We start from the raw sequence: 27,381 nt of genomic DNA, 5'->3' as shown, positions 1-27,381 counted from the left end.
AATTGCTCTCTACCTTAATTTGTTACACCTTACTTTTTGTGGGGGTTGGGGGTTGGGGAGGGTGCCACAGGGCCTGTATGGAGGAGGTCAGAGGACAACTTGTGGGAGTTCTCGCCTTCAACCATGTGGGTCCTAGGGATCAAACTCAGGTCATCAGGCTTGGCAGCAGGGGCCTTCACCCATCTCAGCCATCTTACTGGCCTCCACCTTATTTCAAGGAGTAGGGTCCCTCACTGGGGCTCTTCCTGTCTCTGCCTCCCCAGCACTGGGATTACAGTACCTCCTTAGCCACACACAGCTTCTTCCATGAGTTCTGAGTATCCGATCTCACATCCTCATGCTTATGAAGCAAACACTTTGCCAACTAAGCCATCTCCTATAAATTTTACCAACACTTTACCAAGTAAGCCCTTTCCTATAAATTTTAAGAGCAGGTTTTGAAACGTGGAACTGGGGCTTTTCAGTTGCCTCAAAATGTAGTTTTGGAGTCACATGTGCTGCCACACGAGCCACAGAAATGGTTATAGTAATAAAAAGCATTTTCTGTGTATGCTATGGTTCCTTTTTACTGAACAAAAACTCAAGGCTGGGAGCTATCCTAGATTCATTTCTGTTGTGGTGGTATAAACACCCTGACAAAAAGCAACCTAGGGGAGAAAGAGTTTATTTTGGCTCACGGTTCCAGTTCTAGTCAGCACTGCACGTCACAGTGGCAGGGCGTGGTGCAGCTAGTCAGTCAGGAGAGGATGCACGCATGCGTACTTGTTCACTTGTGCTCAGCTCAAGTTCTCCACTCTCACCCAGTTCAGGACCCCTTTTCTGAGAAGGTTGCCACCCACAGGGGGCCAGGTCTGCCCACATCAATTAACTTAATTAAGATAATCTCCCAGACATGCCACAACCCAATGCAGACAACCCCTCATTGACACTCTCTTCCTAGGTACTCTATGTTGTGTCAAGTTGACAATTAAAGCTAATCATCACAGGGGTGTAATTAAATAGTAAACTATGACTTTATTATGGGGAGAAGGCACTTAATCTCTAGCTGAAGCAACATAATTTTTTAGGTTTTGCCCTTAAATTATAATTTCAAAATGTTTACACATACTGTTAAAAGAAAAAGACATCCCTGGGGGCACCCCTACTATGGTACCCTATCACCTACCTGGCCCCAAAGGGGACACACAACCACACTCCCTGGGAGGAGGAAGGGTCCGCTGCAGTGACAGCAGTCACCATGGTGGCAAGCACAACACTGTGTGGCCTGGGCACTACACCAGCTCCACCGTGCTGAGCTTCCAAACCTGGGTGAGCCACACAGGCACCCCGTCTCCAGGGACACGGAAAGGGTCGCAGTAGCAGTACAGTGTGTGATCACTCCAGCAACCTGGGGAGGCAGGCGTCTCACGTCCACTCTACAGACAAAGCTGCTGAGGCCTAGAGCAGAAGAGAGGCACAGTACTGGCAAGAGCTGGATCTGGGGACCCTGGAGCTCATAATCCCAGTCACCACCCCACCTTAGTTGCTGGCTGAGCCAGTCTCACTTGGCAGTACCCACGTGTGGCAGATTAAGGGAAGAACAGATGCCAGGCGGGCGTTCATCAGCCACAGCTATTCCAGGCTGGTACCCCCTTCTCTGCCTCCTACGCCACCTCAGTTGATCTCACCCCTTCCAGTTCAGTTCCAGGCTGGCCCATCTCTCTAGCAGCACCCCCTGTGGTGCATGGCTCCAGGCAGGCCTGGGACCAAGGTTCACCTTCTACCCAGTCCAAAAGGCCAGGACCTGCTCTGAGGTTAGATCCTCAAGCCACTTGCCCAAGTGACAGTGTGACTGCTCTTCAGGCCTGTACTTGCATACATGTGCAGCACACACACACACACACACAGAGCAAGCCCCTCCCCAGGTACACTGATCTTCGCTGTGCTGCTGTCCATCAGATCCAATGACAGATCTTGCTACAACTGGACATAAAGCCTGAACAGGGTAGGATGGGGCCCATGTCCTAGGATGCTTCAAAAGGTCAGAGACTTAGATCAGTTTTTGGTCATTTTAATTGTAAAAACCAAGACATTTATATAAATAAGACCGCTGTGTAAAATATGATTCACCCTTCTACTAAAACCCTTCTCCCCACACTCAAAAAGAATCTAGAAAAGCCAGCAAGGTAAGAAGTACAAATAGCATGCGGTCCCTGATGAAGTCCCTGGCAGGCCAGGTTTCCCTGCTGAAGGGGCCTTGCGGCGAGAGCACTCCTGGCCCAGGCATCTCACCGGGGCTCAGTGACACCTCCAGAACCTGCTCGACACCATGGCCCTGGCTCTCAGCCCTGCAGCTGGTCTGGTGGAGGTGCTGTGAAAGGTGCATGCGGCCCGAGCTGGGAGGAGGGGACAAGAAGGCTGCGTGGTTCTCATACCAAAGCTAGGGCTGTGAACTGCTGGTCCTGTGAGGTGTGGTGGTCTGTTCAGCCCCGGGTCAGGCTGGGGAAGAGGTCCCCTTCCCCAGCGGACAATGAGAGAAGCAGTCCATGTCTCATGAGAGGAAAGGCCCTTTCTGGGGCTGCTTCCATATGGCCATTAATGACAAGGACAGTGGACATGTCCCCAACAGTGCTGGGGGTGGAAGGGCAGTGGGGCTTCTGGGATGCAAAGTGGGATGGTATGTACTGATCAGAAAAATCCTGTGTCCCCAACTCCACCTGTCATAGGATCCCACCCCTCACCCAAAGAGAGATGCCTGTCCACAGCTTGGGACTCAGAGGGAGATGGCTAAGAGCCTAGGAGTGGAGATGTCACCAAATTCACACACTGGGCATGGCTCAGGAAACTGGTACACAAGGACAAAAGAAAAGACCCCAAACTCTCCTCAGAAGAGCCAGGCTTTGCCTGGGGCTGCTCCCTGTCCCTGAGGAGAGGCAGGAGAGCTGTGGGGATGGTGTCAGGAGCACTTCCACACACACACGGCCAGGGTCCCCCCGAAGTATAGGTAGAGGAGGTTTTTCACCTCATGGGTGATCTCGAACCCAAAGCCCTCGCCGATCACCACGTGCCAGGATGAACCAAACTTCTTGTCCATCGTCTCTTTGATCATCTTGGCGGCACTCTGGAAGGGAGAGAGCGCTGGTGAGGAGCAGTGACAGGCACAGGGGAAGGAGAAACCTGGCACTGAGCCCTGGACAGACAGGCTACGGCCCCTGCCTGCCTTCAGTCTGCCTGCAGGATGGGCTGATGTTTCTGTACAGCAGTTTCATGCAGGGCTGCCACACAGGACAGCATCTGGACAGGATCTCCAAGGTCAGGAAGGGACTGGTGAAGTTAGGAACAGAGCAAGGCTTGAGGAAGTCTGGGCTGAGGGCTGCTCTGTGTCACGCTGATCTCCTGACCAGCACCAACATCCTCTGCTGTGAATTGGAGAAATGGGACATAAGGCTGTTGTCAAGATTAAAAAAAACGACAGAGTGGGGGCACTATGTGGTTTGAGAGGGTGACACAGGCCCTGAGGGCTGCCTTGTAAGAAGTTTTCCTAATGGGCATGGCCAATTCTAAAATGAAGCCCCAGGCCCAGTAACAGCACACCACTTCCTGTGCAGGCTCTTTCTAGAGGTTTCCTCCAGCATGAAGAGATCTGGGGAAGAGCCAAGCACTGGGGTAGCAGGCACTTGATGCATGCCAGCAACTCACTACATGCTGGGTGCCACACTGAGCACTGTGTCCTGGGCATCTCAGTGGCTCAGAGCTGAGAAATTGAGTAAACGCAGCCAGGGTCTGCCGAGAAGCAGATACACCACCTCCCTCTGTCTTACCACAGCCTTGTGAATGGCACTGCTGGGATGATGCCTACAGCCACATTCACAGCACCTAGAGGAGTGCCCGGCACTGAGCCGGGGCTTTACCCCTTCTGAATGGATGGATGAATTTATGAATGAATGCCTGGCAGGCCTCTGCTCATGGCTGGGATGGAGCCCAGGGAAGATGCCCTAGCCAACAGCCCACCTGAGGGGACAGGGGCAGAGGTGACATGAAGACCCTGCTGGCTTCCCTCCCTCTGAAGCTGGGTGTGGCCCTTGGTGCCCTGGCTAGCACCAGTCTCTTCTCTCATTGGCCTCCAGAACAGTGGCCACTTCTAAGTAAGGCCTAGCCTTGCTCTAGCAGGACTGCGGAGCTGGCTCCAGTGCTCTGGGGCCACCCTATCACACACAGGGTCACCAGAGGCATGAGGGCCGCCTGCACTGATAGCAATACCTCATTGTTGTTGGAGAATTTCTCACAGGCTGTGACACAAAGTTCCATGGTCTCCACTCGCATCTCCTCTGGCATGTCCGAGTGCTAGAGACAGGGCAGAGTGACAAACAGAGAGAGGCTTAGCCCATGACCTGGCCTTCCTGGCCAGCCTCTCAGTCCTAAGCTTAAGGCATGGACAGTAGGTGGCTTTCCTGGCCCAGACCTGGGCAGGTAACTCATCTTGACTGGGGCCAGCAGCTGGGGCAAAGCAGGTGTGAGATGATGCTGAGCTGTGAACTCTTGGGCCCAGGTCCCTCTGCAAGGGACCATGTTCCCACCAAGGGGCAAGGGTGGACAGGAGAGTGGCCCCATGAGAGGAAGGTGGCTGAAAATGGTTTAGAGTGGGCTGTTTCCTGGAGCCCGAAGGGATGGGTCTTTCACACAGCTGTGCCTTCTTCATCGTTTCCTTGGGTTTCGTACTCCCTAGGCCCCATGGCCTACATGACCACCTCACTCAAGTGTCTTAAAACTTAGCTTTCAATTTCCCCCAAACATGCTCTGCTCACAGCTCCACGTTCCTCGGAACATCTCTGGGACACTATTGGAGCAAAATGAAAACTCTGGCTCATTCTTGACTGTCTTCCCCTTCCCCCAGAGACTGCATCCACAGCAAGCCCCTGGGCTCTGCCTCTGGGTGGGCTCTGGGCACATCTTACACCCCTACTACAGGGCCTGGCTTGGTCACTGCAGTTTATGTCACTACACATCGACCTCTCACGACTTTTCTGAGTCTCCTCTCAGGGAGAGCAATCTTCTAACGACATAAGACAGATGCCATCCCCCTTCTCCCAGCCCCCAACAGCTCCTCAGACTTCAGGACAGAACATCTTTCACCATGTTCCTCACATGGCCACCAGACACAGGCTGGCCCCACCACCCCTCAGGGGCCCATGCTGGCAATGCCAAGCTTGTCCCACCCAGCCTCCAGTCCTGATACTTCCTTGCAGGGCAGATCTTCCTCAGGTCCTCACAAGGCCTGCCATGTAACTTGACGAGGGTCGCTGGTCTGAGTGACTTCTTTCAGAAGCTGACCTCTATTCCCAAAGCCCTTGTACTTGCTCATTTTTCCTTTACAGCACTTACTGCCTACCACTGTGTTATTTATTTTATTTTGTTTTTTAAGACAGGGTCTCACTATGTAGCCTGGCAGGTTTAGAACTCTCTGTGTAGACAAGGCTAGCCTTGAACTCCCAGAGATCCACCTGCCTCTGCCTCCTAAGTGCTGGGATTAAAGGTATATGCCACCATGCCTGGTCCATTGTGTTTTATTATTATTTTTTTTATTTTATGTGCATGAGTATATTGCCTGCATATATGTGAGTGCATCCGTATCATGCAATGCTGCAGAGGTCAGAAGAGGGCTTTGGATTCCCCTGGAACTGGAGTTAAGGACGCTTTGTGTAGCCGCCATGTGGGTGCTGAGAATCAAACCCGGGTCCTCTGCAAGAGCAGTCAGTACTCTTAACCGCTGAGCCATCTCTCCAGCCCCCATTGTGTTTTTTAAAGATTCCTTTCATGGGTCAGACCACCATATGCCTTGTTTGCCACCATCTCCACAGTGCCTAGAACCATGCCTGGCACACAGCAGGTGGCCTGAACATATATTTGGTGAATGAATGAATGGATGAAAGAATGAATCACTGTGACTCCTAGATGTTTGGATCTGAGCCAGCAGAGCCCTTTCCTTTCCCACTGCCACCTACAGAGGGAGAGCTCCACCCAGCTCTGCAGGCTGTGGGGGTCTGGTGGACACCTTCCTCCCTCCCCAGGCTTACCCTGACTAGAGGGAAGGTCTGCAGGCGCTTATAGTCGGCCTCTTCTTTCTTCCCTTCAGTCTCTCCCATGGTCTTCCCAGCGTGCCCTCTGGAGGAGAGTGGGGCTTTTAGGAGGCACTGGGCTCAGCAATTACAACACTCAGGAGGCTCAGGAAGCAGGCCCTGACAACTTGGTGGGAGCAGAAAATGTCTTTCCCCAAGGGGTGCTGCAGAAACAGGAAAACCAGGAGGAAAGAGTTGGCTTGAAAACCACACATCACAAATTAGAAATGTCTCAGTAACAATCTGACACCTCCCCATCTGAACGCCTCTGCCTCCTTTCCCAAATGGCCAGCAAGTCTGCAGACGGAGGGTGAGTCAACCCAAGATGCTGAAAGAACACACTGTCATTGTCAAGACAGATACTGACTGTGGGCCAGGCCCAGGATGAAGCCGAGAGCTGCCAATTAGCAAGAGCACTTTCTCCTGGTGCCTACAACAGGGCAGCTAGTTGTGAGGAAGTTAAATGCTCAGGTGACCACTGAGAATTGGACTTGTCACTAAGGGAGGGGGTCCCTTCTATAGGACCCAGATCCTCAGAACAGTAGCAGTGCTGCCCAGTGTCCTCTTTGGCACACCAGGCTCCCTGATGGTCCCTGTCTACTACCTCCAAAGTCACCAGTCGAGCTGATCCAGGAACTGGGAGGCCTGGGTGCTGGTCCAGTTTAGCCAATGATCAGCAGCACAGCCTGGGGCAACAGAGTCCTCATCAGTATCAGGCACCAGCCATACCCATGGCAGGGAATTCAATGAGAGAAGGTGAGTGCAGAGCATGTGGGAGTCAGTCAATGGTGGCTCCCCCTCCTCTGGCTCCCAGCAGACTCAATGAGAGCCTACACGAGGGTGTGGTAGCAAAGTCATAGAACCTCATATGTACACAAGTGCCTCCCCATCAGATCTGGGTATTTAATGATAGACAAGATTTTTCATAAAGAAATGGACCATAGCCCAAGTGACTACCAGTCCTGCAGAAGCCAGATGCTTCATCCTGCTGTTCAACATATCCTAGAATAAATTCAAAGGTCTTTTTACCTCAGAGGTACTGATACACAGGAATACAAATCACTACAATGGCAACCCTTTCTAGAAAATTAGGGTGGACAAATACAACCACAATATATGATGCCAGCATTTCTTGCATCTACAAATAAATTTAATTTTACTGTGCAGTCACTGAGCCCCAAGATGCTTAGAACAGTTAACAGGTACATGTGTAGACAGACATCTTGAGAGGGAGCCTCACTAGGTTGCCCAGGTTGGCCTGGAACTTCTGGTCTCAAATGATCCTCCTGCCTTGGCCTGTGAGTAGCTAGGACTACAGGCACAGGCCACCATGCCTGGCCAACAGGCAGATAACAGCGGGTGATATGGATTAGGTGTGCCACACGCCAGCCCCAGTTCCTAGCACTTAAGTCTTTATGCTGTGCATCACTACAATGATTCTGGAAGCTAGAGTCTGTGTGAGTGGAGGCAGGAAGGCTCATACCTCCGGCCCGAGTCACTCAGCTCTGGTGTGGGCAGATCTGGGGTTTGGCTATAGCACTGCCCTGGAGCAGCTCTCCAAAGTCCTATCTTTTGAGCTTCCTTGTGTCATGTGTGCATAGGGGTCTTCGCTGCATGCTCATGGCCCTGACCACTAGTGTGATTCAGATGACCAGGTAGTGACATGTATGTTCTATCACCCTTTCCAGTGTCTGTGGTTCTCATGTGACTGTTATTCTGGTCTGGCCAAGGACTGAGCTTTCTTAGTACTCTTTCTAGAGTACTCTAGACTGAGCTTTCAAAAATTCACCTCCTCTCCGATGCTTCACAAGCCCTTGGTGCCACCCTATTTGGTGGGCTTCCTCGAGCCAGGCTGGAAGTTTGGCACAGAGTCCACCATTCCACAACACCAGTGTTTTCTGATTTCCCAGGGTACAGATGGCTCCTCTTATCTCATAACTCTGGGCATTTGTACAAGTCGGATATTAGCAAGCTTTGTTTGTCTCTACATACGAGCTGGCTGTTTACCAAGCACAATCTCACTGCACTTGCTGGTCAGGTTTCTTGTTCCATTAAATCTGATGAGCCATTTGTCTCTGTGCTGGCCTGAATTCCACCCTATGCTCCTAGCTTTAATCACGGCTGCTTTATTACCTCCTCCTCCACCTTCATCAAAAAGTGATGTGACAGAGGGGTGCTAGGGTTTCCTGGTTTGTTCACCTCTGAGAATCCCACATGGGAACAACTTAAAGTGTGGAAACAGTTACTGTGGCATCTTCCACCCAAGTGTTCCAACTTAATTCATCTTTGGAGCCAAGAAGGGCTGGCAGGCAGGGGACGAGGTGGGGGTTGCAGGACAGGACACTCAGAGCCCAGGGTGCACACACCATCCTCAAGGTGGTCAGGTCTATACCTCAACACACACAGTCTCTAGAAGGCCACAGGACTTTGGGAGTGCTACCAAAGTCTTCTTTTTAGGAAAAAAGGGGGCAAGCCCCAAGACAGTTCCAGGAAGCAGCATGGAATGGAGGATACCAAGTCAGAACATTTAGGGTTAGGGGCTGGGGGCATGGCTTAGGAAAGCACTTACTTAGCAGGTGCAAGGCACTGGGTTTGATCCCCAGCACTACAAAATAAAGATATAAACACACAAATACAGCATTTAGGTCTAGATACCAGCTCTCTAATAGAACTGGGTTCTATCCACTTTCTTGCTTTGGAGCTCTGGGCAAGTAACTGCACCCAGGCCTGGTTTCTAGGAGACAGCTATGAACTCGCCTCTTCTCTTTCTCAGCAGGCTGACACATACCCCCGTGTCTGCACATGAGCATTAGAAAGCCTTGGTGCTCTCCTGGACTGCTGTCCTACTGACCAGGACTCAGTCATTCAACCACATGTATTATTGACCATGATATGTGATCACAAATAGCCTTTCCTAACCACTGCATGTACTCCTGGAAACCCAAAGGGATGATGTGCTTCCACACAGGGAGGGAGGAGAGGTTTTATGACCCTGGATCATTCTAGCACAGATCCAGTCACTCAGTCACGATTAGAACACCCTGCTGAACGGATGCTACCAAAAATAGCAGATCTTGGGTTTTAATAGCCTTATCAATCTCCCTTGTGCATGAGCACATGGCAGAGAGGTTGTGTCAGACGAGAACACAGTTTTTAATAATGTAAGCCTGCCAAGGCCAGGGTACCAAAGCCTGACCCCCTGCTATCTGGCCCATGGTGGCACATGAAGCCAAGCACAACCTTGCTCTTTCTTCCTCCCCTGGGACCCCTTTGGTACTTTCTATTGCTGCAGCCAAGAAGCACACATAGGGATCTGCCCCACTACCTTCTCAAAAGTCAGTGTCCCTGTCCCACAGGTTCTTGTTCATTGTGGCACTGACCTAGATCTTTGCTTCTGAAGCATTTAGGGAGAATTCTTAAGAGAGTTAGAGGGCGAAAAGAAAAGTGCAAGGATTCTGGGAAGCCAAAACTACCTGCCAGCTCTGTGTGTGTGTGTGTGTGTGTGTGTGTGTGTGTGTGTGTGCATACGCATGCCTACATAAAATGTAGGAGGAACATTCTTGGCCTTTAGGTTGAGGCTCACCACCCTCTATAATCCATTACAAATCAGAGAGACTGCAGATTGCAGGACCCCCTTGGAGAGTGTCATGATGATTCCAAAGGCAGGCTCCATAGGGAGGGTCTGAATTCAGGTCTGTTTGTTCTTGATGTGTTCAGGCCCCTAAGCCTCCATTTCTCATCTGGAGGTGGGAAATTGGCTCTACATCACAGTAAGGATCAGCACCTGTTCCTGGAGTGGCAGGAAGGGCAACTTCAGCATCCTTCCTCACAGGAGCCAAGTCCATATCTAAACATTCGGCTCAGCAAACCCATACTTCCCCATGGTGGGCCAGCCTCTATGTTAGCACTGGAAGAGAGTCACAGGCACATTTGGTGAAGCCGAGGCTAGGCCAATGGCAGCAGTGGTGTGGCTACATTGTACCTTCACATTCTCTGCTTGACAGCTCCTCAGTGATGTACTGGCCTCCAGCTCTAAAGAGGGACCCTAGGGGAGGGTGGGAATAAACATAGTGTTCGGAGTGGTATGGTGACTGGCCTCAGTGTGCAGTCAACACTGGCAGAGCCAGAATCTGAGCCCAAGTCTGTCTTCCTGACTTCACCTTCCATACTTTTTCCTTTGGAAGAAATAATTCCAATACCAGGACCTGCCAGCCCAGTCATCCACCTGGGACTGCCTCCTGCCTCCAGTCATGCCAGGGACATGCACTGTGCTCCTTGGTCATCAATGCTTTTTCTTGACATGTCACTCTCTGCCTTCTAGCACACAAATGAGAACAAGGCTGGCAAGGTGAGGAAAAGGATCTTAGGAACTTCAGAGTGAGGCAAGATGACTGGGTCCCCAGAGGCTGGAGTTTCCTAGGCCAGGGCTGGGGCAGGGAGCAAACCCAAGGCTGCCAGGTTGCTGGTTCCACTTTTACTGTAAGAGCACCAGAAACACATCATGGGTGTGGTGGCACATGCCTGCAATCTCAGGAGCCAGCCTGGGCTACATAATGAGTTTGAGGACAACATGGTTAATAGAGTGGGATCCTGGAGAGGGGGGAGACTACCATCTACTGTAAACAAGAGAAAGGTTAACAGTAAGGAGGGATAACAGAAGAGGCCAGCCCTTCTCAGGAGTTACCTTTCCACACATACAAAGGCTTGTTTTGTTTTGTTTCAAAAAGTCCTTAACTTTTCTCAATTTCGCTCATGCCTGGTGAAAACATTTTTATCCCGGTGAAAACTTTTTTATGCCTTTGACCATGGGGAAGGAGAAGAAAAGGGAAGGAAGGGAGAGAGGTGTGGATTAGAAGAGACATCTGTTGACTGGTTGTGCTAGGCAACTCTTTGTCCAACACCACATGCTAAATGACAGTGACTCACACAGTACACCCCCAGGGACATACTCAATTTTGGACGAAATCCCAAACATTTTCGTCAAAGACAAGTGTAACAAAAAGTCATAACCATGGCAGCCAAGGGCTCTGCACAAGAGTAGCTATGCACAGACAGCAGGTTACGCAGGCTCCCGCCCTGCTTCTTTTGCACTCAGCAAAACAGACTGCAACGTAAGGGACTAAGAGTGACATTATCACAGAAGCAAACTGCACTAACACTGATTTATTTCCTGAAAACCCATTCACAATTGCTAAATGGTGGTGACGTCTTCCAAGTGATCACGACTTCATTGCATGTTGTGAGTGCAGACAGTGCCCTGGGCTCAAGGGCTTTGTGTCTCTTCTGCTCTGGACTGTGCAGTCCAGTGTCTGAATATCCAAAAGATATTCAAAATGTAATTAAATTATATTTCATTTACCTCCTGGGGGGAGAGGACTTAGCAAAGTCACCCAATAATATTTACTAAGCACTGGGGCACGGGGGATGGTTGTTTGGCTGCACAAGCATGAGGACGTGAGTCCTAGCACCACATAAAGAGCTGGGCGCAGGGCCAGCAAGATGGCTCAAAAGGACCTGCCATGCAAGCCTGATGTTCTGAGTTCAAAACAGAACCCAAGGTGAGGGGAGAGAATCAACTCCCAAAAGCTGTCCTCTGAACTCCACATGCACACCATGGTGTACATGTGTGCCCTTCTCTCTCTCTCTCTCTCTCTCTCTCTCTCTCTCTCTCTCTCTCTCTCTCTCATACACACACAAGCTGGGTATTGTGATATGCGCCTTTAATCTCAGTGCTGGGGAGGAAGAGACAGGAGGATTCTCTGTGTCATAAAATAAGGTGGAGAGTGACTAAGGAAGACACTTGACATCAACCTCTGGCCACCATATGCACATGCACTCCTATACAGGAACATGTATACACACATACACACAAACAATTTTATACACACACACACACACACACACACACAAATCTTCAGCCAGGCACTAGGAGGGGAATGGTACACACAGGCTCTCAAAAATTCACTCCTCCTTCAGTGGCTGGAGAGATGGCTCAGCAGTTAAGAACACTAGTTGTTCTTGCAGAAGACCCAGGTTCAAAACCCAGCACCCACATGGCAGCTAACAACTGTCCATAGCTCCAGTCCCAAGGGATCCAACAGCCTCTTCTGTCCACCGCGGGCATTGCACGACATGGGTACACTTACCTACATGCAGGCAATACATGCATACACATAAAAATTTTTTAAAAACTCACTCCTCCTTAAAGACTGAGACAGGCACTATTCTACCTGTGCTAATAATGAGCACATGGCCTGAGCAAAGCAAAGCGACTTCCCAACCAGGCTGAGAAACTGAGGAGCCAGATTTCACCCAAGTACGCAGGACTTCGAAGTACTCAACTATAAGAGGCAGTCCTGCCTTCACAGAGCTTCCAGTCTGATATAAAAACCCACCCACATACACAGGAGTTATGGTTTACAGTACAAAGACATGCAGAGACAGAGGGAAGAGGAGAATAAGGGGAAGCTCAGTGTCAAGGGCAGCACTGGTGAGACCCTCCAGGGAGAGAGGACCAAATACTATGGGTAAAGACATTAGGTTTGTTGGGTATAGTGGCATATGCCTTTAATCTCAGCACTCAGGAGGCAGAGGCAAGTGAGATTGAGACCTTGAGACCAGCCTAGTCTATGTAGCAAGTTCTAGGCCAGCTGGTGTTGCAGGGAGCAATCACCCCCCCCCCAAACCCAAACAACAACATAAAAAGAAAAGAACAAGAAAAGAAAGACAAAGCTCAAGCCTTCCTGAACCAGAAGATGAAACCCAGCTGAGGAGGGGCAACAAGGTTGGGAGCAAAGGCTGGATGGAGTCCAGCTGTTAAGTGTGGATTTTTGTTTTTTGAAGCAGGTTCTCATGTAGCACAAGCTGGCCTTGAACTGGTCAGCTGAGGACAGTCTTAAACTCCTGATACTCCTGTCTCTACCTCCCAAGTGTTGGGATTGCAAGCATATATCACCATGCCTGGCCTCTTTGGAGTTTTCTTAGTGGCTGGTGAGTTGGGTTGGTAGAAACAAGCAGTTAGGAAGCTAAAGAAATAGTCAATGTGACAGGCATTAATGACCTGAACCACAATGGTGGCCTCAGGAATAGGGAGGATAGGATGTGAGGTCCACATAGAGGCAGAATCAAGAAAACTTGGTAACTGCCCCAGCAGAATAGGCTGGGCAGGGTAGAGAGAAACCAGGTAGGACAGAGGGGTAGGTAGAGAAACAGGCCAGTTTGATTTTAGCACTACTGAGTTCAAGTGGCCTGCAAAATGTGCAGAGGCATCTAAACAAGAGTAAGAAACAGAATCATTGATGGAGAGGAGTGGAAAGGAAGCAATGAGTTCAACTATCACAACATACCATCAAGTTCTTCCTGTTTCCTCATCACCCACCCCCAACAAACCCTAACAACAAAGTACAGGGAAACATCAAGGCTGGAGAGTGGATCTGAGGTTCAGCTGTAAGAATGACAGTCGATATTAAGCAGGTCCCACAGGAAACCTCTGGTTTCCTTCCAGAAGGGGAAAATGTGGGAGCAGTAAGAGATTAGGAAACACAACTAGGGGGCTGAGGAGATGCCTCATTTGATAAAAGTGATTGCTGACCAAGCATGAAGATCTGAATTTGAGTCCCAGCACCCACATAAAAGCCAGATGTGGCAGCCATGCCTGTAATCCCAGCACTGGGGAGGCAGACAGAAGGATCCATGGAGCTCACTGCTTAGTCGGTCTAGCCAAATGGGTAAGCTTCAGGCCAATGAGCTCTGCCTTAAAAAATAAAGAAATCCCAGCACTTGGGGGACAGAGGCAGGCAGATCTTTGTGAGTTCGAGGCCTGCCTGGTCTACATAGTGAGTTCCAGGACAGCTGGGGCTACAGGGAGACCCTGTCTCAAAAAGACAAAAATAAATAAACAAATAAATAATAAATAAATAAAGTGAAGAAAGCCTGGTATGGTGGCACATGCCTTTAATCCCAGCACTCAAGCAGCAGAGGGAGGAGGATCTCTGTGAGTTCATGGGGAGTTCCAGACCAGCTGGGGCTATCCCTGTTTATGGTCTCAAAAAGAATCCCTCCCCCTCAAAAAGTGAGGAGGGGGGGAGGAAGAAAAATGTTGATATTGATATCTGGTCTCCACATGAACCTGCACACACACACACACACACACACACACACGCACACAGAGAGAGAGAGAGAGAGAGGGAAAAAAAAGGGGTGGGGAGGAAGGAAGCAAATAAATATTGAAACTACACTGGACGGGGTTCTTTGCACAATTCACAAACAGCTGGGCTTCGGAATTTTGGCTTTAAAAACGGTCACAGAGGTCTCAGGTAACTTGCTACTATTTACAAGTGGGAATCCAAGTTAGGTTTGCCAAGTTCTTGGCATTACATAAAGGGAGAAACTATCCTCTAGGGAGCCTACGGTTGAGTTCAGGAACAACATCCTAGATCGTCAGAGTGCAAAGGCCTTGGAGAGCATTCAACTCAACTTTCTCCTTTATAGATGGGGAAACTGAGGCCCCAAACGGGTCATGGTCAGTCCCGAGTCCCAGGAAGTCGTCGAATCTCCAAACCCAGCGATCTGGGCCGAGGCGATGGCGACCACCGAGCCCAGCAGCGCGGTGATGAGGGTGGTGCGGGGACCACGGTGCTGGGGGAGTCGTAACAGGAAGGGTCCGCCACCTCAGATGGGGAGGCGCGGCCTGCAGCGTCCAGGCGCTAACACCGCCGCGAGCTCCGCGGTACACTAAGTGGGGCTGAGGGGAGGTCCTGGGGCCCGGGAACTGCAGGCAGGGGGCCCAGGAGAGGCCTTGGCGCTGAGCAAGTCCTCGCCCAGCCCCGAGCGGCCTCCCGCCCTCCCTCCGGGCCAGCCCGTCCCGCCCGGCCGCCCGCCGCACCCGGCGGCCTCACCTGCTCCCGCGGGGCCAGAGCCGGGGCCGCAGCCAGCGCAACCCCCGCCAGGGTTGTCAAGAAGCAAACAAGAGTGTCTTAGCAACCCAACGGAAGTCCCGCCTCCCAACCGGACGTTGACAGTAACTTCACTTATTATTGGTAAAGAAAAGTGCCAATCAACAGTACGAGGCCAGCACTTGCGCTGAAAGGGGCGTAGCTTGGAGGTCGGGGGGCGGTGCTTCGCTTGTAGTCGTCCTAAGTGTGCCAGAGGACCCGCGTGGCCTGAAGTTGTCTTCTGGGAACAAACTTCAAAAAGCAGTATTGCTTTGGGGACCGTTCGTCACTGAAAATGACAAATACAGTTTGTTGATATCGTGACGCTGAGCTTCTATTTTACTAGGATCCCCAGAGCCGAAAAACAACCAGAATTTATGTAGTGCTTTCCAGTGAATGTCTCGGCTCAACACCGTAGTTGCAGGTAGCGTCTAGAATTTATAAGAATGAAGGAGAGAATCAAAGTAATAACCCTGGAGAAGGAATTCTGGTGCGCTTTCCAAAGTCGCCTTGCCCTGGTTCCCAGGAGACACCTGCCTGTATATTCAACTTAAAGAGTAATGAGAGTGTTAGTTCAGTGGAAGAAAGGAAAGGGGGGAGAGGAAGAAGGTCACACTCCATAACATGGATCAAAGGACCAGTGGGGTACTCCATAATTTTTATTTTTTTAAATATTTATTATTTTTATGTGTATGAGTGTTATGCTTGCATGTAGGTAAGTGCACCCATGTCGTGCAGTGCCCGTGGAGGACCGAAGAGGCTGTCAGATCCCCTGGAACTGGAGTTACAAACAGTTGTTAGCTGCCATGTGGGTGCTGGGAATTGAACCCTGTTCTTCTGCAAGAACAGTCAGTATTCTTAACCGCTGAGCCATCTCTCCAGCCCCTATTTTTTTGTCTTTTTGAGACAGGGTCTCCTTGTAGCCCTAGCTGTCCTGGAACTCGCAGAGATCTGCCTGCCTCTGCCTCCCAAGTGCTGGGATTAAAGGTGTGCACCACCATGCCTGCTGGCAGCACTCCATGATTTAAACATTTGCTGTATGTTTAACAGGTACTCAGGAGTGAAGCCCCACTACCTCAGTTCCTGGCATCTACCAGGAGCTCAGCCCTGGCCAGATGCTAAAGACCCTGAGAAGAGTCACCTGTAACGATCTTGTGGCAGGCACAGTCCAGGAGGGAGGGAAATAGATATAGAATAGCTTTTTCCATTTGTTCTGTAGCAGAGGCTGGGCAAGGTGCTGGTTCTTCCAAGTGTGGCATCTGAGTGGGCTAAGATGACCAGAGAGCTAATGAGAGTATGGCAGCACCATTGCCTGAGGGAATAGCCAGTGACTCCATGAGGCCTGGGTGCAGGATGACTGTAGTGTAGGTAGAGGTGAAGGTGCTGAAGGAAGTAGAGAAGAAGACAGAGAAGTTTAAATGCTGGTTCAAAAACAAAGCCCCCTGGTGTGAGGTGAGAAAACAGTTTATGGAAAGATGGTGGCAGAGACAGTGGACTAATGGTGGAAACAGTGGACTGGATTTGGAGAGACTAAAGGCAGGCAGACTGGGTTGGGCTTGCGACTTGGCAGTATGAATTGTGCTAAGCCCCTGCTGATTCCTAATTTGTCTCCCTGGCATATTCTGAGGGTCTGCGGAACGTCTTACTCAGTCTCCAGATTCCCCTAATTCTCTTTGCCAACTTTCTCCAGGATATGGAAGATGGCCTTTGAGGAGGAGGATGCGCTCTCTCTGCCTCTCACCCGAACTTCTCCCAAGAGGGGTCTGCATTTGCCATCTTCTTTCCCACCTCCCATTCACTCTTCGCCCACTGCAATCTGCCTTCTACTCCCATGATGCCACTGAAACTCTCTTTCTTATAGTTACCAGTGACCTTCAGAGAAGCAGAATTTGTTAAACCTTCTTTGTTTTTATTTCCGGGGAATCTGTCTTCTCTGCAGGCAGTGCCAACCATGCCTGTCTTCATGTGTGACATACCACCTGTATCTGCAGTGGAGATTCCAGAGTCACCGTCAACAGAATGGAGCTGTGGGAGTGTGACATTTTCACAGGCTCTCTTCTGTGCACTAACATTAGTTGCTCAGTAAACACCCGGGGCACCTCACTCTCCTGTGTTCCCTGAGTTCTTGGGTTCTTCCTTTATTCCCTATGCCTAACTTGACTCTTCTTCTCACCAGTTTTTATGGTTTGGGTGTGAAATGTCCCCCACAGGCTCATGTTTTGAGCACTTAGTTCCCAACTGGTGGCACTTCCTAAGCTGCTTTTCATCAGCGTTTTATCACACCAACAGAGAAACAAACTAGAAAAATAGCACACCAATTTTCTTGCTAGTTTAACTCAGTTCCTCCTCAAAAGCAGAGTTCTCTTGAGGGTACTCACTAAAACTCTGTGTGGGAGAGGGACCTTAGAAAAGTCCTCCTGATGATTTTGAGTACTCTCCCAGGGAGTGATGTTACCCTGTGTGGCCTTAAGCAGCTGTCACTTGGGGCTCTCATCCATTCCATACCCCCATCCCTTTGCTGATGTCCTTCTATATCTAGATGGCTCCTGTCTTTCTCTGACTCGGCCTCTCTAGCACACCTTGCCCAGATGTCCAGCTCAATCCTGGGTCATTCCAGCAGAATAGCCCATAGCCCTTTAAAGTCGGTGTGTCCCAACTGAATGGATTGTTCCTCTCCATCCTGCTGTCCCAACATTCCTTATCTGGGTAAATGGCCCCATGCTTCACCTAGTTGCTTCCATCAGATATCAGGGATTCACCTTTATGCTTTCCTGACTATTGCCTACCTCAGCCAATGACAAGCTGTCAGTCCTGTTTCCTCTCTCCTCACATGGCCCACCCCCAGCACAACAATATAGTCAGGCCCATCTGAGATTCAGTAACTACTTCCTGCCCAGGCTCCCACTGCAGTTGTGCTCTTCCCTGACCCATCCTCCACTCCACATTCAGTGTGGCCCTCCCCAAACCCAAGTCTCATCCCTGTTTAGCAGCTCCTTCCCATGCCCCCATGGAACCAGGTGACAGCCACCTACCATGGCCTGGCTGGCAATCAGGGTTCTTTGCCTTCTTGATGCTTCGTCCTCCCCCACAAGGACCCCAACCCTCCTAGCTCACTGCTGGCTGTTTCTTACCTCCTTGTCTTCGCCCACATGTCCAGTGTTCTCTCCTTTGGTGCTGTGAACCTATAAGCTCTTGTCTTAGGCTTGTACACACTGGGATCCTATCACATGCAACCACAAGTATGCTTTGAGTTCTCATCTCACCTGGTGCAAGTTCCTGTCACATCTCTGCATCCTAGAGCTAGATCTCTCTCCTGTGAGATCATCTCTCATTGTTTGGGGTCCGTAAAATTTCCTAAATTGACCACTCGGACACTGAGTCTCAGTAAAAAGGAGCGGTTTATTGGAGCCAACCAGTTGGGGACACAGACAGTCTCGGAAGCTGTACTGCGACCCTGAGCAGGGCTTTTAAGCCGAAAAACCACAAAGCAGGGGATGTCCATAGAAACTATACACAGAATAACCAGGAAAGGATTGTAACAATCTAGGGCTGATTTCCAGAGACTTTACCTATACAGCCATTGGCTGTCTTACCTGGGGCAGAACTTTCTCTTCTGCCCCAGATTATTCCCATAGAAACCATACACAGATGTATCAGGTATACTGCCATTGGCTAGCTTATCTGGGGCAGAACGTTCTCTCTCTTCTGTCCCAGACCATTTCCATAGAAATTATAAACAGAGACCAGGAAAGGGTTTGAACAATGAAGGGGATTTCCAGAGTCAGGTGGAGGGCAGCTTTTTCTCAAAGGATAGGGAGCGAGGGGGATCTGAGGGGCAGCCTCCTTCATCATGAGGGAGAGAACCATTATAACATGGAGCAAGTGCTCAGCGGTCCCTTTATGCTTGGCCCAGAGAGCCTGATAGTGGAGAAGTGCCTCAATTCTCAGGCCTTCTTCCTGAAGCAGGAAGAAATTACATGCATGCTTAGATGTGGAAGAGGGAGACTAAAGAGCCAGGCCTCCCTTCCCCATCTCCCATCTCCCTTCCCAGAGCAGAGTTGGTTTTAGATAAAGTATATAACAAAGGAGCCCTGCCTATTTTGTTGTTTCCTCCTTACTGAAGTTTAAGCATTCTGAGTCTCTATTTCATTCATTTTTTAAAAAGTGAGCCTAAGGGCTGAAGAGATGACTCAACATTTAAGAGCACTGACTGCTCTTGCAGAGGACCTGGGTTCGATTCCCAGCACCCACATGGCAGGTAACATCTGTAACTCTAGTTCCAGGAGATCTGATGCCCTCTTCTGTCCTCCACAGGCATTGCACAACATGGGCACACACACACACACATGCAGGCAATACACTCAAACACATAAAATAAAAATAAATTTTAAAAGTAAGCCTCACTATGTAGCCTGGTTAGCCTATAACTCTTGATCCTCCTGCCTCAGCCTCCTGAGTGCTAGGATTGCTGGCATGTGCCAACACAAGGTCTAGAGACCTTGTTTCAGAAAGAACCAACCTCTTTTTTTTTTTTTTTTTTTTTTGGTTTTTTTGAGACAGGGTCTCCCTGTAGCCCCAGCTGTCCTGGAATTCACTATGTGGACCAGGCTGGCCTTGAACTCACAGAGATCCGCCTGCCTTTGCCTCCTGAGTGCTGGGATTAAAGGCGTGTGCCACCACACCCAGCAGAAAGAACCAACTTTTGACTTTATTGATTCTATCAAAGATATTTTTGTTTTCTATTTTACTATTTTCTGGTTTCACATCTTTATTCAGTCCTACTCTTCCAACTCCTGGAGATTGAGACTTTATTAACTGTCAGCTCTCCTTCCTCTTCTACATTTATATTTAAGACTCCCACTGGAGTTTCAACTGTATCTTACATGTGTTGATATCCCCTGCTTTCATTATCATTTAGTTCAGTTTGTTGTTTAATCAAATATGAATTTTTCAAATGGGTGTGGTGACTAACAGCTGGAATCTTAGCATTTGGGAGCCTGGGGCAGGAGGATCTAGAATTTAGTGAGACCTTCTCTCAACAACAAAAACATTGATGCATGAATGTATTACATTTTTGTTTTTTGTTCAAGTATATGATCAGTTGGTGCATTAATTAGTTTTCTATTGCGTCCATAATAAATTATAACAAGCTTAGTGACTTAAAAAAGCACCTATTATCATCTGGTAGTTCTGGAGATCCAAAGTCTCATTGTGTTAAAATTGAGGTTGTCCCTAGGGCTGTATTTCTTCTGAGGCTTGTGAGATTGTTTCTTTTCCTTTTCCAGCTTCTAGAAGTTTCTGGAATTCCTTGACTCTTGGGACCTTAGCCCTTCAGAGCCAGCAGTGGCCTGGTGAGTGTCACACTGTCCCTGGTTCTCCTGCCTGCCCCTTCCATACCAACCCACCCCTGTGATCACACTGGGTCCAGGAGAATCTTCTTATCTGATGGTCATCTGTGCCCCCGACATCGTCTTCCCCTCAGTTTTTTTTTCTGGATCATCTCCTTTGATCTTACTGAGTTCAAGAACTCATTCAGCTGTGTCTGATCTGCTTTTTAAAAAATATTTTATTATTTTTATTTTATGTATATGAGTGTTATGCCTGTGTGTAGGTAAGTACACCCGTGTTGTGCCATGCCCGAGGAGGACAGAAGAGACTGTCAGATCCCCTGGAACTGGAGTTACAGACAGTTGTTAGCTGCCATGTGGGTGCTGGGAATCGAACCCTGGTCTTCTATAAGAACAGTGTTCTGAACCGTTGAACCATCTCTCCAGCCCTATGATCTGCTTTAAATATGTTTATTAAGCTCATAACTTTGACTAATGGATTTTTTTAGTGTAGAATTTCCATTCGATGTTTTTTATAGGTTGTAGTTCTCCCAGTTGATAGTCATGTATGGTGGTGCAACCTGTAATCCTAGCACTCAGGTAGTGGAGGCAGGAGGATCATGAGTTCAAGGCAGCTATATAGTCAATTGGAGGTCAGCATGAGATTTTATCCCTTAAAAAAATCCTCCATTTGTCAATCCAATGTCCTGATTGTATTTGCCATATTATTATTATTATTATTATTATTGTTATTATTATTATTGCACGGAAGTCGCTGTGTATACCAGGCTGGCCTTTAACTCACAGAAGTTCACCTGCCAATGCCTCCCAAGCGCTGGGATTAAAGGTATGGACCATCACACCTGGCTCTGAGTCTCCCATTTTTGTCTTTCTCAAATATGTCTTTTTGAGACAGGCTCTCCTTGTAGTCCCAGCTGTCCTGGAATTCACTATGTAGACCAGGCTGGCCTTGAACTCACAAAGATCCACCTGCCTCTGCCTCCCAAGTGCTGGGATTAAAGGCATGCGCCACCACGCCCTGCTTTAAAAACATTTTTTAATTTAAACTGAGCTATTTATAGGTTCCCAATCAATTCTAAGAGATAGAAAGGGGCTGGAGAGATGGCTTAGTGGTTAAGAGTTCTTGCTGCTCTCTCGAGGACCTGGGTTTGGGTCCCAGCACCCACATGGCACAACCACCTGTAAATCCAGTTCAGGGGATCTGACACCTTCTTCTGGCCTCCAAGGGCAATTGCAGTCACATGCCCACCCCTACATACACATTAAAAAAAATCTTAAAAAAAGAAATAACACAGAAAGATCTTATGTGCCCTTCACTAGTGTCCCCAATAGTAATGTTCTGCAAGACTAGAGCACAGTGTCACCAGGATAGTGACAAGGTTTTCCCTATCCTGCAAATATGTGTGTGTATGCTTGTGTGTATGTGTGTATGCTTGTGTATGTATGCTTGTGCATATGTGTGTATGCTTATTTGTATGTGTAGGTATGTGTATGCTTCTGTGTGTATGCTTGTCTGTATATATGCATATGTATATGTGTATGTGTATATGTGTACATATATGTGTGTTGTGTGTATTTGTATATATATGTATGTACATATGTGTGTGCATATTTGTGTACATACACGTGCGTGTGTGTGTGTGTGTGTGTGTGTGTGTATTCCATACAGTTTTATCAGATGTATAGATCAATTGGACTGTAAATTCTGTTCCTTCCCCTGGACCTTCAGCTGTTTAGTTTTTTTTGCAGGTATATTTGATAATTTTCTTTGGAACACCAAACCACTCATGTTGAAAACACCATGTGAGGGTTTGGGTGACAAGGTTTTCTTCCTCCAGGAAGGGTTGACTTTTCCATTGAACAAGCTCACATTTTAATTCAATGAATGAGAGGGTTGGATGTTGGTCTTCATTTGTGGAAGAACTAGACAATTTACCAGTCACTGTATTCTGAAATGTAAGCTTTTGGTGGCCCTTGAAAGCTTTCCCAGAGGCCCTTGTTTCCAGAGCACCTCATCCTGAACTCCCATTTGTAGCAGGAGGCTCTGCATCTGTCTGCCCTCTCACTTCTTAGACATATGGACCCGCTGCTCAACTAAGGCATTTCCTGTCAGTGGAAGGCTGCAGTGCTGTAGCCAGGTCACTTCTCTGAACTTCCCTCTGGAAACTCTGCCCCTCAACTCCAGCCTGCCTCGATTCTTCTCTGATGTCTTACTAGATGACATAAGTGTATTGTTAGATGTCTCTGGGTTTTCTCAGTGAGAAAGTTGGTCCACAACAGAAGTCCCCTATATCAGCCTTTGCTTTTCTTTCTTTTTTTTTTTCTTGCTCTTTTTAAAAGACAGGGTCTCCCTGTAGTCCAGCTGGCCTGGAACTCATGTAGATCAGGCTGGCCTTGATCTTAGAGAGATCTGCCTGCCTCTACTTCCTGAGTGAGTGCTGGGATTAAAGGCATGTGCCACCATACCCAGCCAGCCTTTGTTTATTAAACATGGGTTTTGATGTCCCTGAGGGGACAAGAGGATCCCCCAATCACAGACTACCTAGTACACATTTGTGTAACTATAGTTTAGATGTTGAATGTCCCCCAAAGGCCTGGCAAAGGCTTGGTCCCCAGCTTGGCACTATCTTGATGTTGAGGAACCTTTAATTGGTGGGGCTTTATGGGAGGTCCTTAGGCCATGGATGGCATGCCCTTAAAGGGGACTGTGGGGCCTGTCCTCTTCCTCTTTCTCCTTGGTGAGTAGTTTTGCTCCATCACACACTCCTACTGTGATGTATTGAGGGTGGAGGGAGGAGGTGTTACTTGGCCAGTGGACCAAGGACTAGAATCTCTGCTACTATGAGGCAACAAACCTTTTTCTTTATAAGTGACTTACCCAGGTGTTTTATTTCAGTGAGAGAAGGCCATCTAAAGCAGCATGTGTCTCCTGGAGTCGGGCTGCATTAAAATCCTGGTGTTGCCATTTTCCAGCCACATGATCTTCGCAAAGCTTCCCCTTGGGTCTCACTTCTTTCATATGACGTCCCTTGCTGGATTGGATAAGCTAATATATGTTGAGCACTGAGAGCGGCAAGTGCCTGGGACATAGTAAATAATATATAGTAAATATCCGTTTCTACTACACAGTAAGTGAGTGTTGAGTAAGCATATAGCCTGTGCCAAGTGTGGATACATACAGTGGCGAAAAAGGCAAATACAGTTCCTTCTGCTGTGGAGCTGGTGTATATTTAGGAGGACACCCTGAATGGCCCACAATAAAAGTAAACAAGGTCAGCCAGGTGTGGTGGTGCACACCTTTAATCTCAGCACTTGGGAGGCAGAGGCAGGCAGATCTCTGTGAGTTTGAGGCCAGCCTGGTCTACATAGGAAGTTCCAGGTCAGCTGGGGCTACAGGGAGACCCTGTCTCAAAGAGACCAAAAAAAAAAAAAAAAAAAAAAGTAAACAAGGTCATGGCAAAGAGAGGTGCATGCTGTGGCCCTGATACCTGATAAGAAGACACTAGAGCAGTACATGTTTAGGTCCAGGATGAGTGGGAAGGGCTCAATCCCCAGAACTGGGATTTATGAAGAGGATATGGCAGAAGACAGAATGACCAGACAGCTAGTTAGCTCAGGTAGTCAGCAAAACTCCAGTGCTTGCTGCATGATGAGCTAGACTTGAGTGACAAACGAGTCTACTGGGAATGGGCAGAAGCAGTCCAAGTTGAGGTCCAAGGGTGCACACCCCCTCTGGCTCACGTGGCAGAACAGTAGGGAAGCCAGTGTGCCCAGAATGTGAAGAGCAAAGGGGGAGAGAGGCTGTGTGAGGTCCCAAGAGGCAGATGAGGCTGGGACCACACAGGTCTTTGTGAGTCAGAAGGTCTGGATTACATGCTTTAAATATACTGGGGAGGCTGGATGTGGTGGTGTACACCATTAGTCCCCCAGCACTCAGGAGGCAGAGGCAGGCAGATCTCTGTGAGTTCAAGGCCAGCCTGGTCTACATAGTGAGACCCTGTCTCAAAAAAAAATTAAATATACTGGGGACTCTGAAATAGAGGAGAGAGAGGAGAGTGTTTCTAACATGATTGCTCTGGAACCTGGAGAATGGATTTTTTGGTTTGTTTAAATTTGAAGGGCTATATTCTTATATCTCCATCTTCCAAACTATGGATACTACTTTGAAAGAAACAACAAAGCAATTTCTCTTTCATTCTCAGGTCAGAAGGTCCTTGTCATAAACGTTTGGTTTTCTTCATTACATTGGGATTTTAAGGTTGTTAAAATTTAAATATATTGTCAAAATTTACTTTCTTCCCTGAAATAAATAACTCACCATAAAATTTAAAATATATGTAACATATGCTTATTTACCTTATAGACAGAGTACATATATCACACATTGTGAATTGTTTAGTTTAAAGATTTCATATTATAGTATATAGAACTTTCTTTTGGAATTTTTCATAGTTTATATTCTGGGTAGGGGAAATAGAGTAACTTACAAAGGCGAACACCCAGCGATCCACAAAAAAGGCGAACACCTGGCCCCATTCCACTCTGTGGCTCAGTGGCCCATTGGTCCAGATCACTTCTGTGCCCCGCCCACAGTCTCAGTTAGCTTTTGTCCTCGCCTCGAGGGCCCACAGTCTCACCCCAGGTTGGTAAATACCCCGTCTCGCCTTCACGTGGGCCAGACACTGGGACCATTTATTTTCCATGCCCGCTGCTGCTTCTCTCCTCCCTCTTCTGCTCTCTGCAGCCAATTCTCTGCAGCAGGCCCAGCCCCTCGGAGGAAAAAGTATGCCTTGGGACACACTCCACCCCTTCCTCTGGCTCTTACAATATTTCTGCCACTCTTCCGCTAAGGTCCCTGAGCCTTGGAGGGAGTGACAGATGTAGGGCGATCTTTCTTGTATCATGGCAAGATTGTGACTTCTTGGCCTCCCCATTATTCATCTTCACGCTGTGGCCATTGATCTATCTCAGTGGTGTTTCTTCTAAGCTATAGCTGGCCTTTGCTTCTTCAGGTATCTTTCAAATAGTTTTCACATCCTGGAGAGAGGCTGGTGGTCATGCAGGCCCAGGGAAGCAGAGGGAGGTAAGGGTGGGACCAGGCCCAGATGGCTCCCAGACACCTCGAGAAGGAACTGGGTCCCATCTGGATGCAAGGGATCAGGAAGCAGTGGTGGCCCCAGGCCGAGAAGTCAGCCCCAGCATCCAGGAAACAGGCTGGCGGCCATGCAGCCCAGGGAAGCAGAGGGAAGTGAGCTGAAGAATGGATTTTAAGAAGACACTGCAGAGGTACCATTGAGAAAGGATGGTAATGGCATAATAGTAACAGAGGTGGAGAAAGGTGAGTTGGGCACAGTAGCGCATGTGATCCCAGCCTTCTGGAGACTAAGATAGGATTATGAACTTGAGGCCATCCTGGGCTACATAGTGAGAACATCTCAAAAGAAAAGCAGAAAGGAGTTACCAAACTCTAGATCTGTGTGAGCAGTCAGAATCAGTGGGTGATAGAGCAAACAGAACAGGCGGAAGAGAGAAGTCCATGAACGTCAGGTGTTGAGTCTCTTTACTGAGACAGGAAGGACTGGGCTAGGTGTAGAGGAGGACTGTCATGGTTCGTCTTCATCGTTGACTTGACTGGATTTGGAATCATCTAGGAGAGACAACTCTAGACATGCCTCTGAGGGTGGAGGGAAGAGCCATCCTAAATGTGGGCAGCACCTCCCGATGGACTGGGGCCCCAGAATGAATAAAAAGGAGTAAGGAGTAAGCTGAGCATCCACATTCATCTCTCTCTGCTTCCTGCCATGGACCAGCCACCTTATGCTCCTGTCATCATCCTTCCCTGACATGATGGACTGGATTCCCTCAAGCCATGAGCCAAAATAAACCCTTGCCTTCTTGAGTTGCTTTGTTGGGTATTTTATCATGGTGACAACAGAAGCAACTAATAAGGAGACCAAGGACTCAGTTCTGGATCTATGAATTTGGGGACTCCTGCTAGGGAATGTGGGCTTGCAAATGTACAATTCAGGGAAGGTCTAGGAGAGAATCTGAGCTTTGAACATTATCAAGTAACAAGTAAAGCCAGGGACCTAGATGAACTGTCCTTGGGAGTATCTAAGAAGAAAAGAGTGACCTAGGGAGCACCTGGGACAGAGCTGCATGTGGAAGTCAGCAGGCCCAAGATGGAGACAGAAGTGGGCCTAAGACCACAGCCACAGCATCCACTGGCACTTGCTGGAGATGGAGGATGTTATGTCCTGCTCAGAGCCTGTTGTAGTAGAGACTGCAGTGTGGGCCCAACAGACAGAGCTTCAGCAAGCCCTTCATATGGTGGGGGTTTGGGCAGAGGCTGCACTTTTGGGACCAGGGAAAGGTGGGCTTTGGAATGGAGGAGAAGGAATGCAGGAAGAGGTGGCTGGAACATATGCAGCTGCAAGTTCCCTAGAGTGGAGTGAGGCCTACATGTGGGATTTAGAACACAAGGTCCTTGCTGACCATGACAAGAGTGGTCTTGGGTGTGAAGGACTGCAGCCTGACAGACTGTGGTGTTGGGGAGAGAGGGACAAGGAGGGCAGAAACACCAATGACTCACCATGTGGTGTGGGGCTAGCACAGCAGGCCTGGGCTGTTTGGAGCCTGTAGGAGGCAGAGAGGACTGGGCCTTTACCAGCTCCTGGGACATGCTCTGTCAGCACTTGGCCCACACAGCCTAGTGAGAGGGTCTTTCTGTGCCCAACCATGGTAGTTCACACTAGCAAAGTCATTTATGGTAAATACCTCTTTTGCCTGAGCCACTGTATGCAGCTGGGGTGGGGGCTGCAGACTGAGTTAGTCATATGGATTCCTGTGACTGCATGACTGACCTGTAGTACAACCCAGAACCCCAAGACTTAGCAGACCCTCCATGGTTAGTGGTTCTCTGCAAGAATACCACTCTCCATAGTGGGGAGAAGGAAGCATTGTCTTGAGGGCTCTGGGGAGCATAGCTGGCAGCTTGCTCCTGGT

General features: G+C 48.8%; 1 protein-coding gene across 2 annotated transcripts; it reads right to left on the bottom strand.

Moving 5' to 3' along the window:
* Positions 1-991: 991 nt before the first annotated feature.
* On the bottom strand, positions 992-15,094 carry Dnal4 (dynein axonemal light chain 4). 2 transcript variants are annotated; one of them, XM_008851243.2, is made up of 5 exons: positions 14,993-15,094; positions 6,054-6,259; positions 4,240-4,323; positions 3,002-3,100; positions 992-1,437 (listed from the first exon to the last, which is right to left on the bottom strand). In XM_008851243.2, the coding sequence occupies exons 2-5, from the start codon at positions 6,120-6,122 to the stop codon at positions 1,405-1,407; spliced, it is 285 nt and encodes a 94-aa protein (XP_008849465.1). In that variant the 5' UTR covers positions 6,123-6,259; positions 14,993-15,094; the 3' UTR covers positions 992-1,404. The 2 variants fall into 2 exon arrangements, with proteins under 2 accessions (XP_008849465.1, XP_008849464.1); XM_008851242.3 differs by lacking the exon at positions 992-1,437 and having other exon boundaries at positions 1,494-3,100.
* Positions 15,095-27,381: the final 12,287 nt, after the last annotated feature.

Source organism: Nannospalax galili, unplaced genomic scaffold (assembly GCF_000622305.1).
Source record: "Nannospalax galili isolate Female #2095 unplaced genomic scaffold, S.galili_v1.0 scaffold445, whole genome shotgun sequence".
Lineage (NCBI taxonomy): Eukaryota > Metazoa > Chordata > Mammalia > Rodentia > Spalacidae > Nannospalax > Nannospalax galili.
The sequence above is the reverse complement of the archived record's forward strand: the minus strand, read 5'-3'. Positions and strand labels throughout refer to the sequence as shown.

Bases quoted from the DNA above. Each gene is read 5' to 3' on its own strand.
- Dnal4 (XM_008851242.3), bottom strand. From the start codon at position 6,122: ATGGGAGAGACTGAAGGGAAGAAAGAAGAGGCCGACTATAAGCGCCTG. The intron at 4,324-6,053 runs GTAAGCCTGGGG...CCCTGTCTCTAG, and splicing joins AGACCTTCCCTCTAGTCAGG to CACTCGGACATGCCAGAGGA. The intron at 3,101-4,239 runs GTATTGCTATCA...TCTCCCTTCCAG, and splicing joins AATTCTCCAACAACAATGAG to AGTGCCGCCAAGATGATCAA.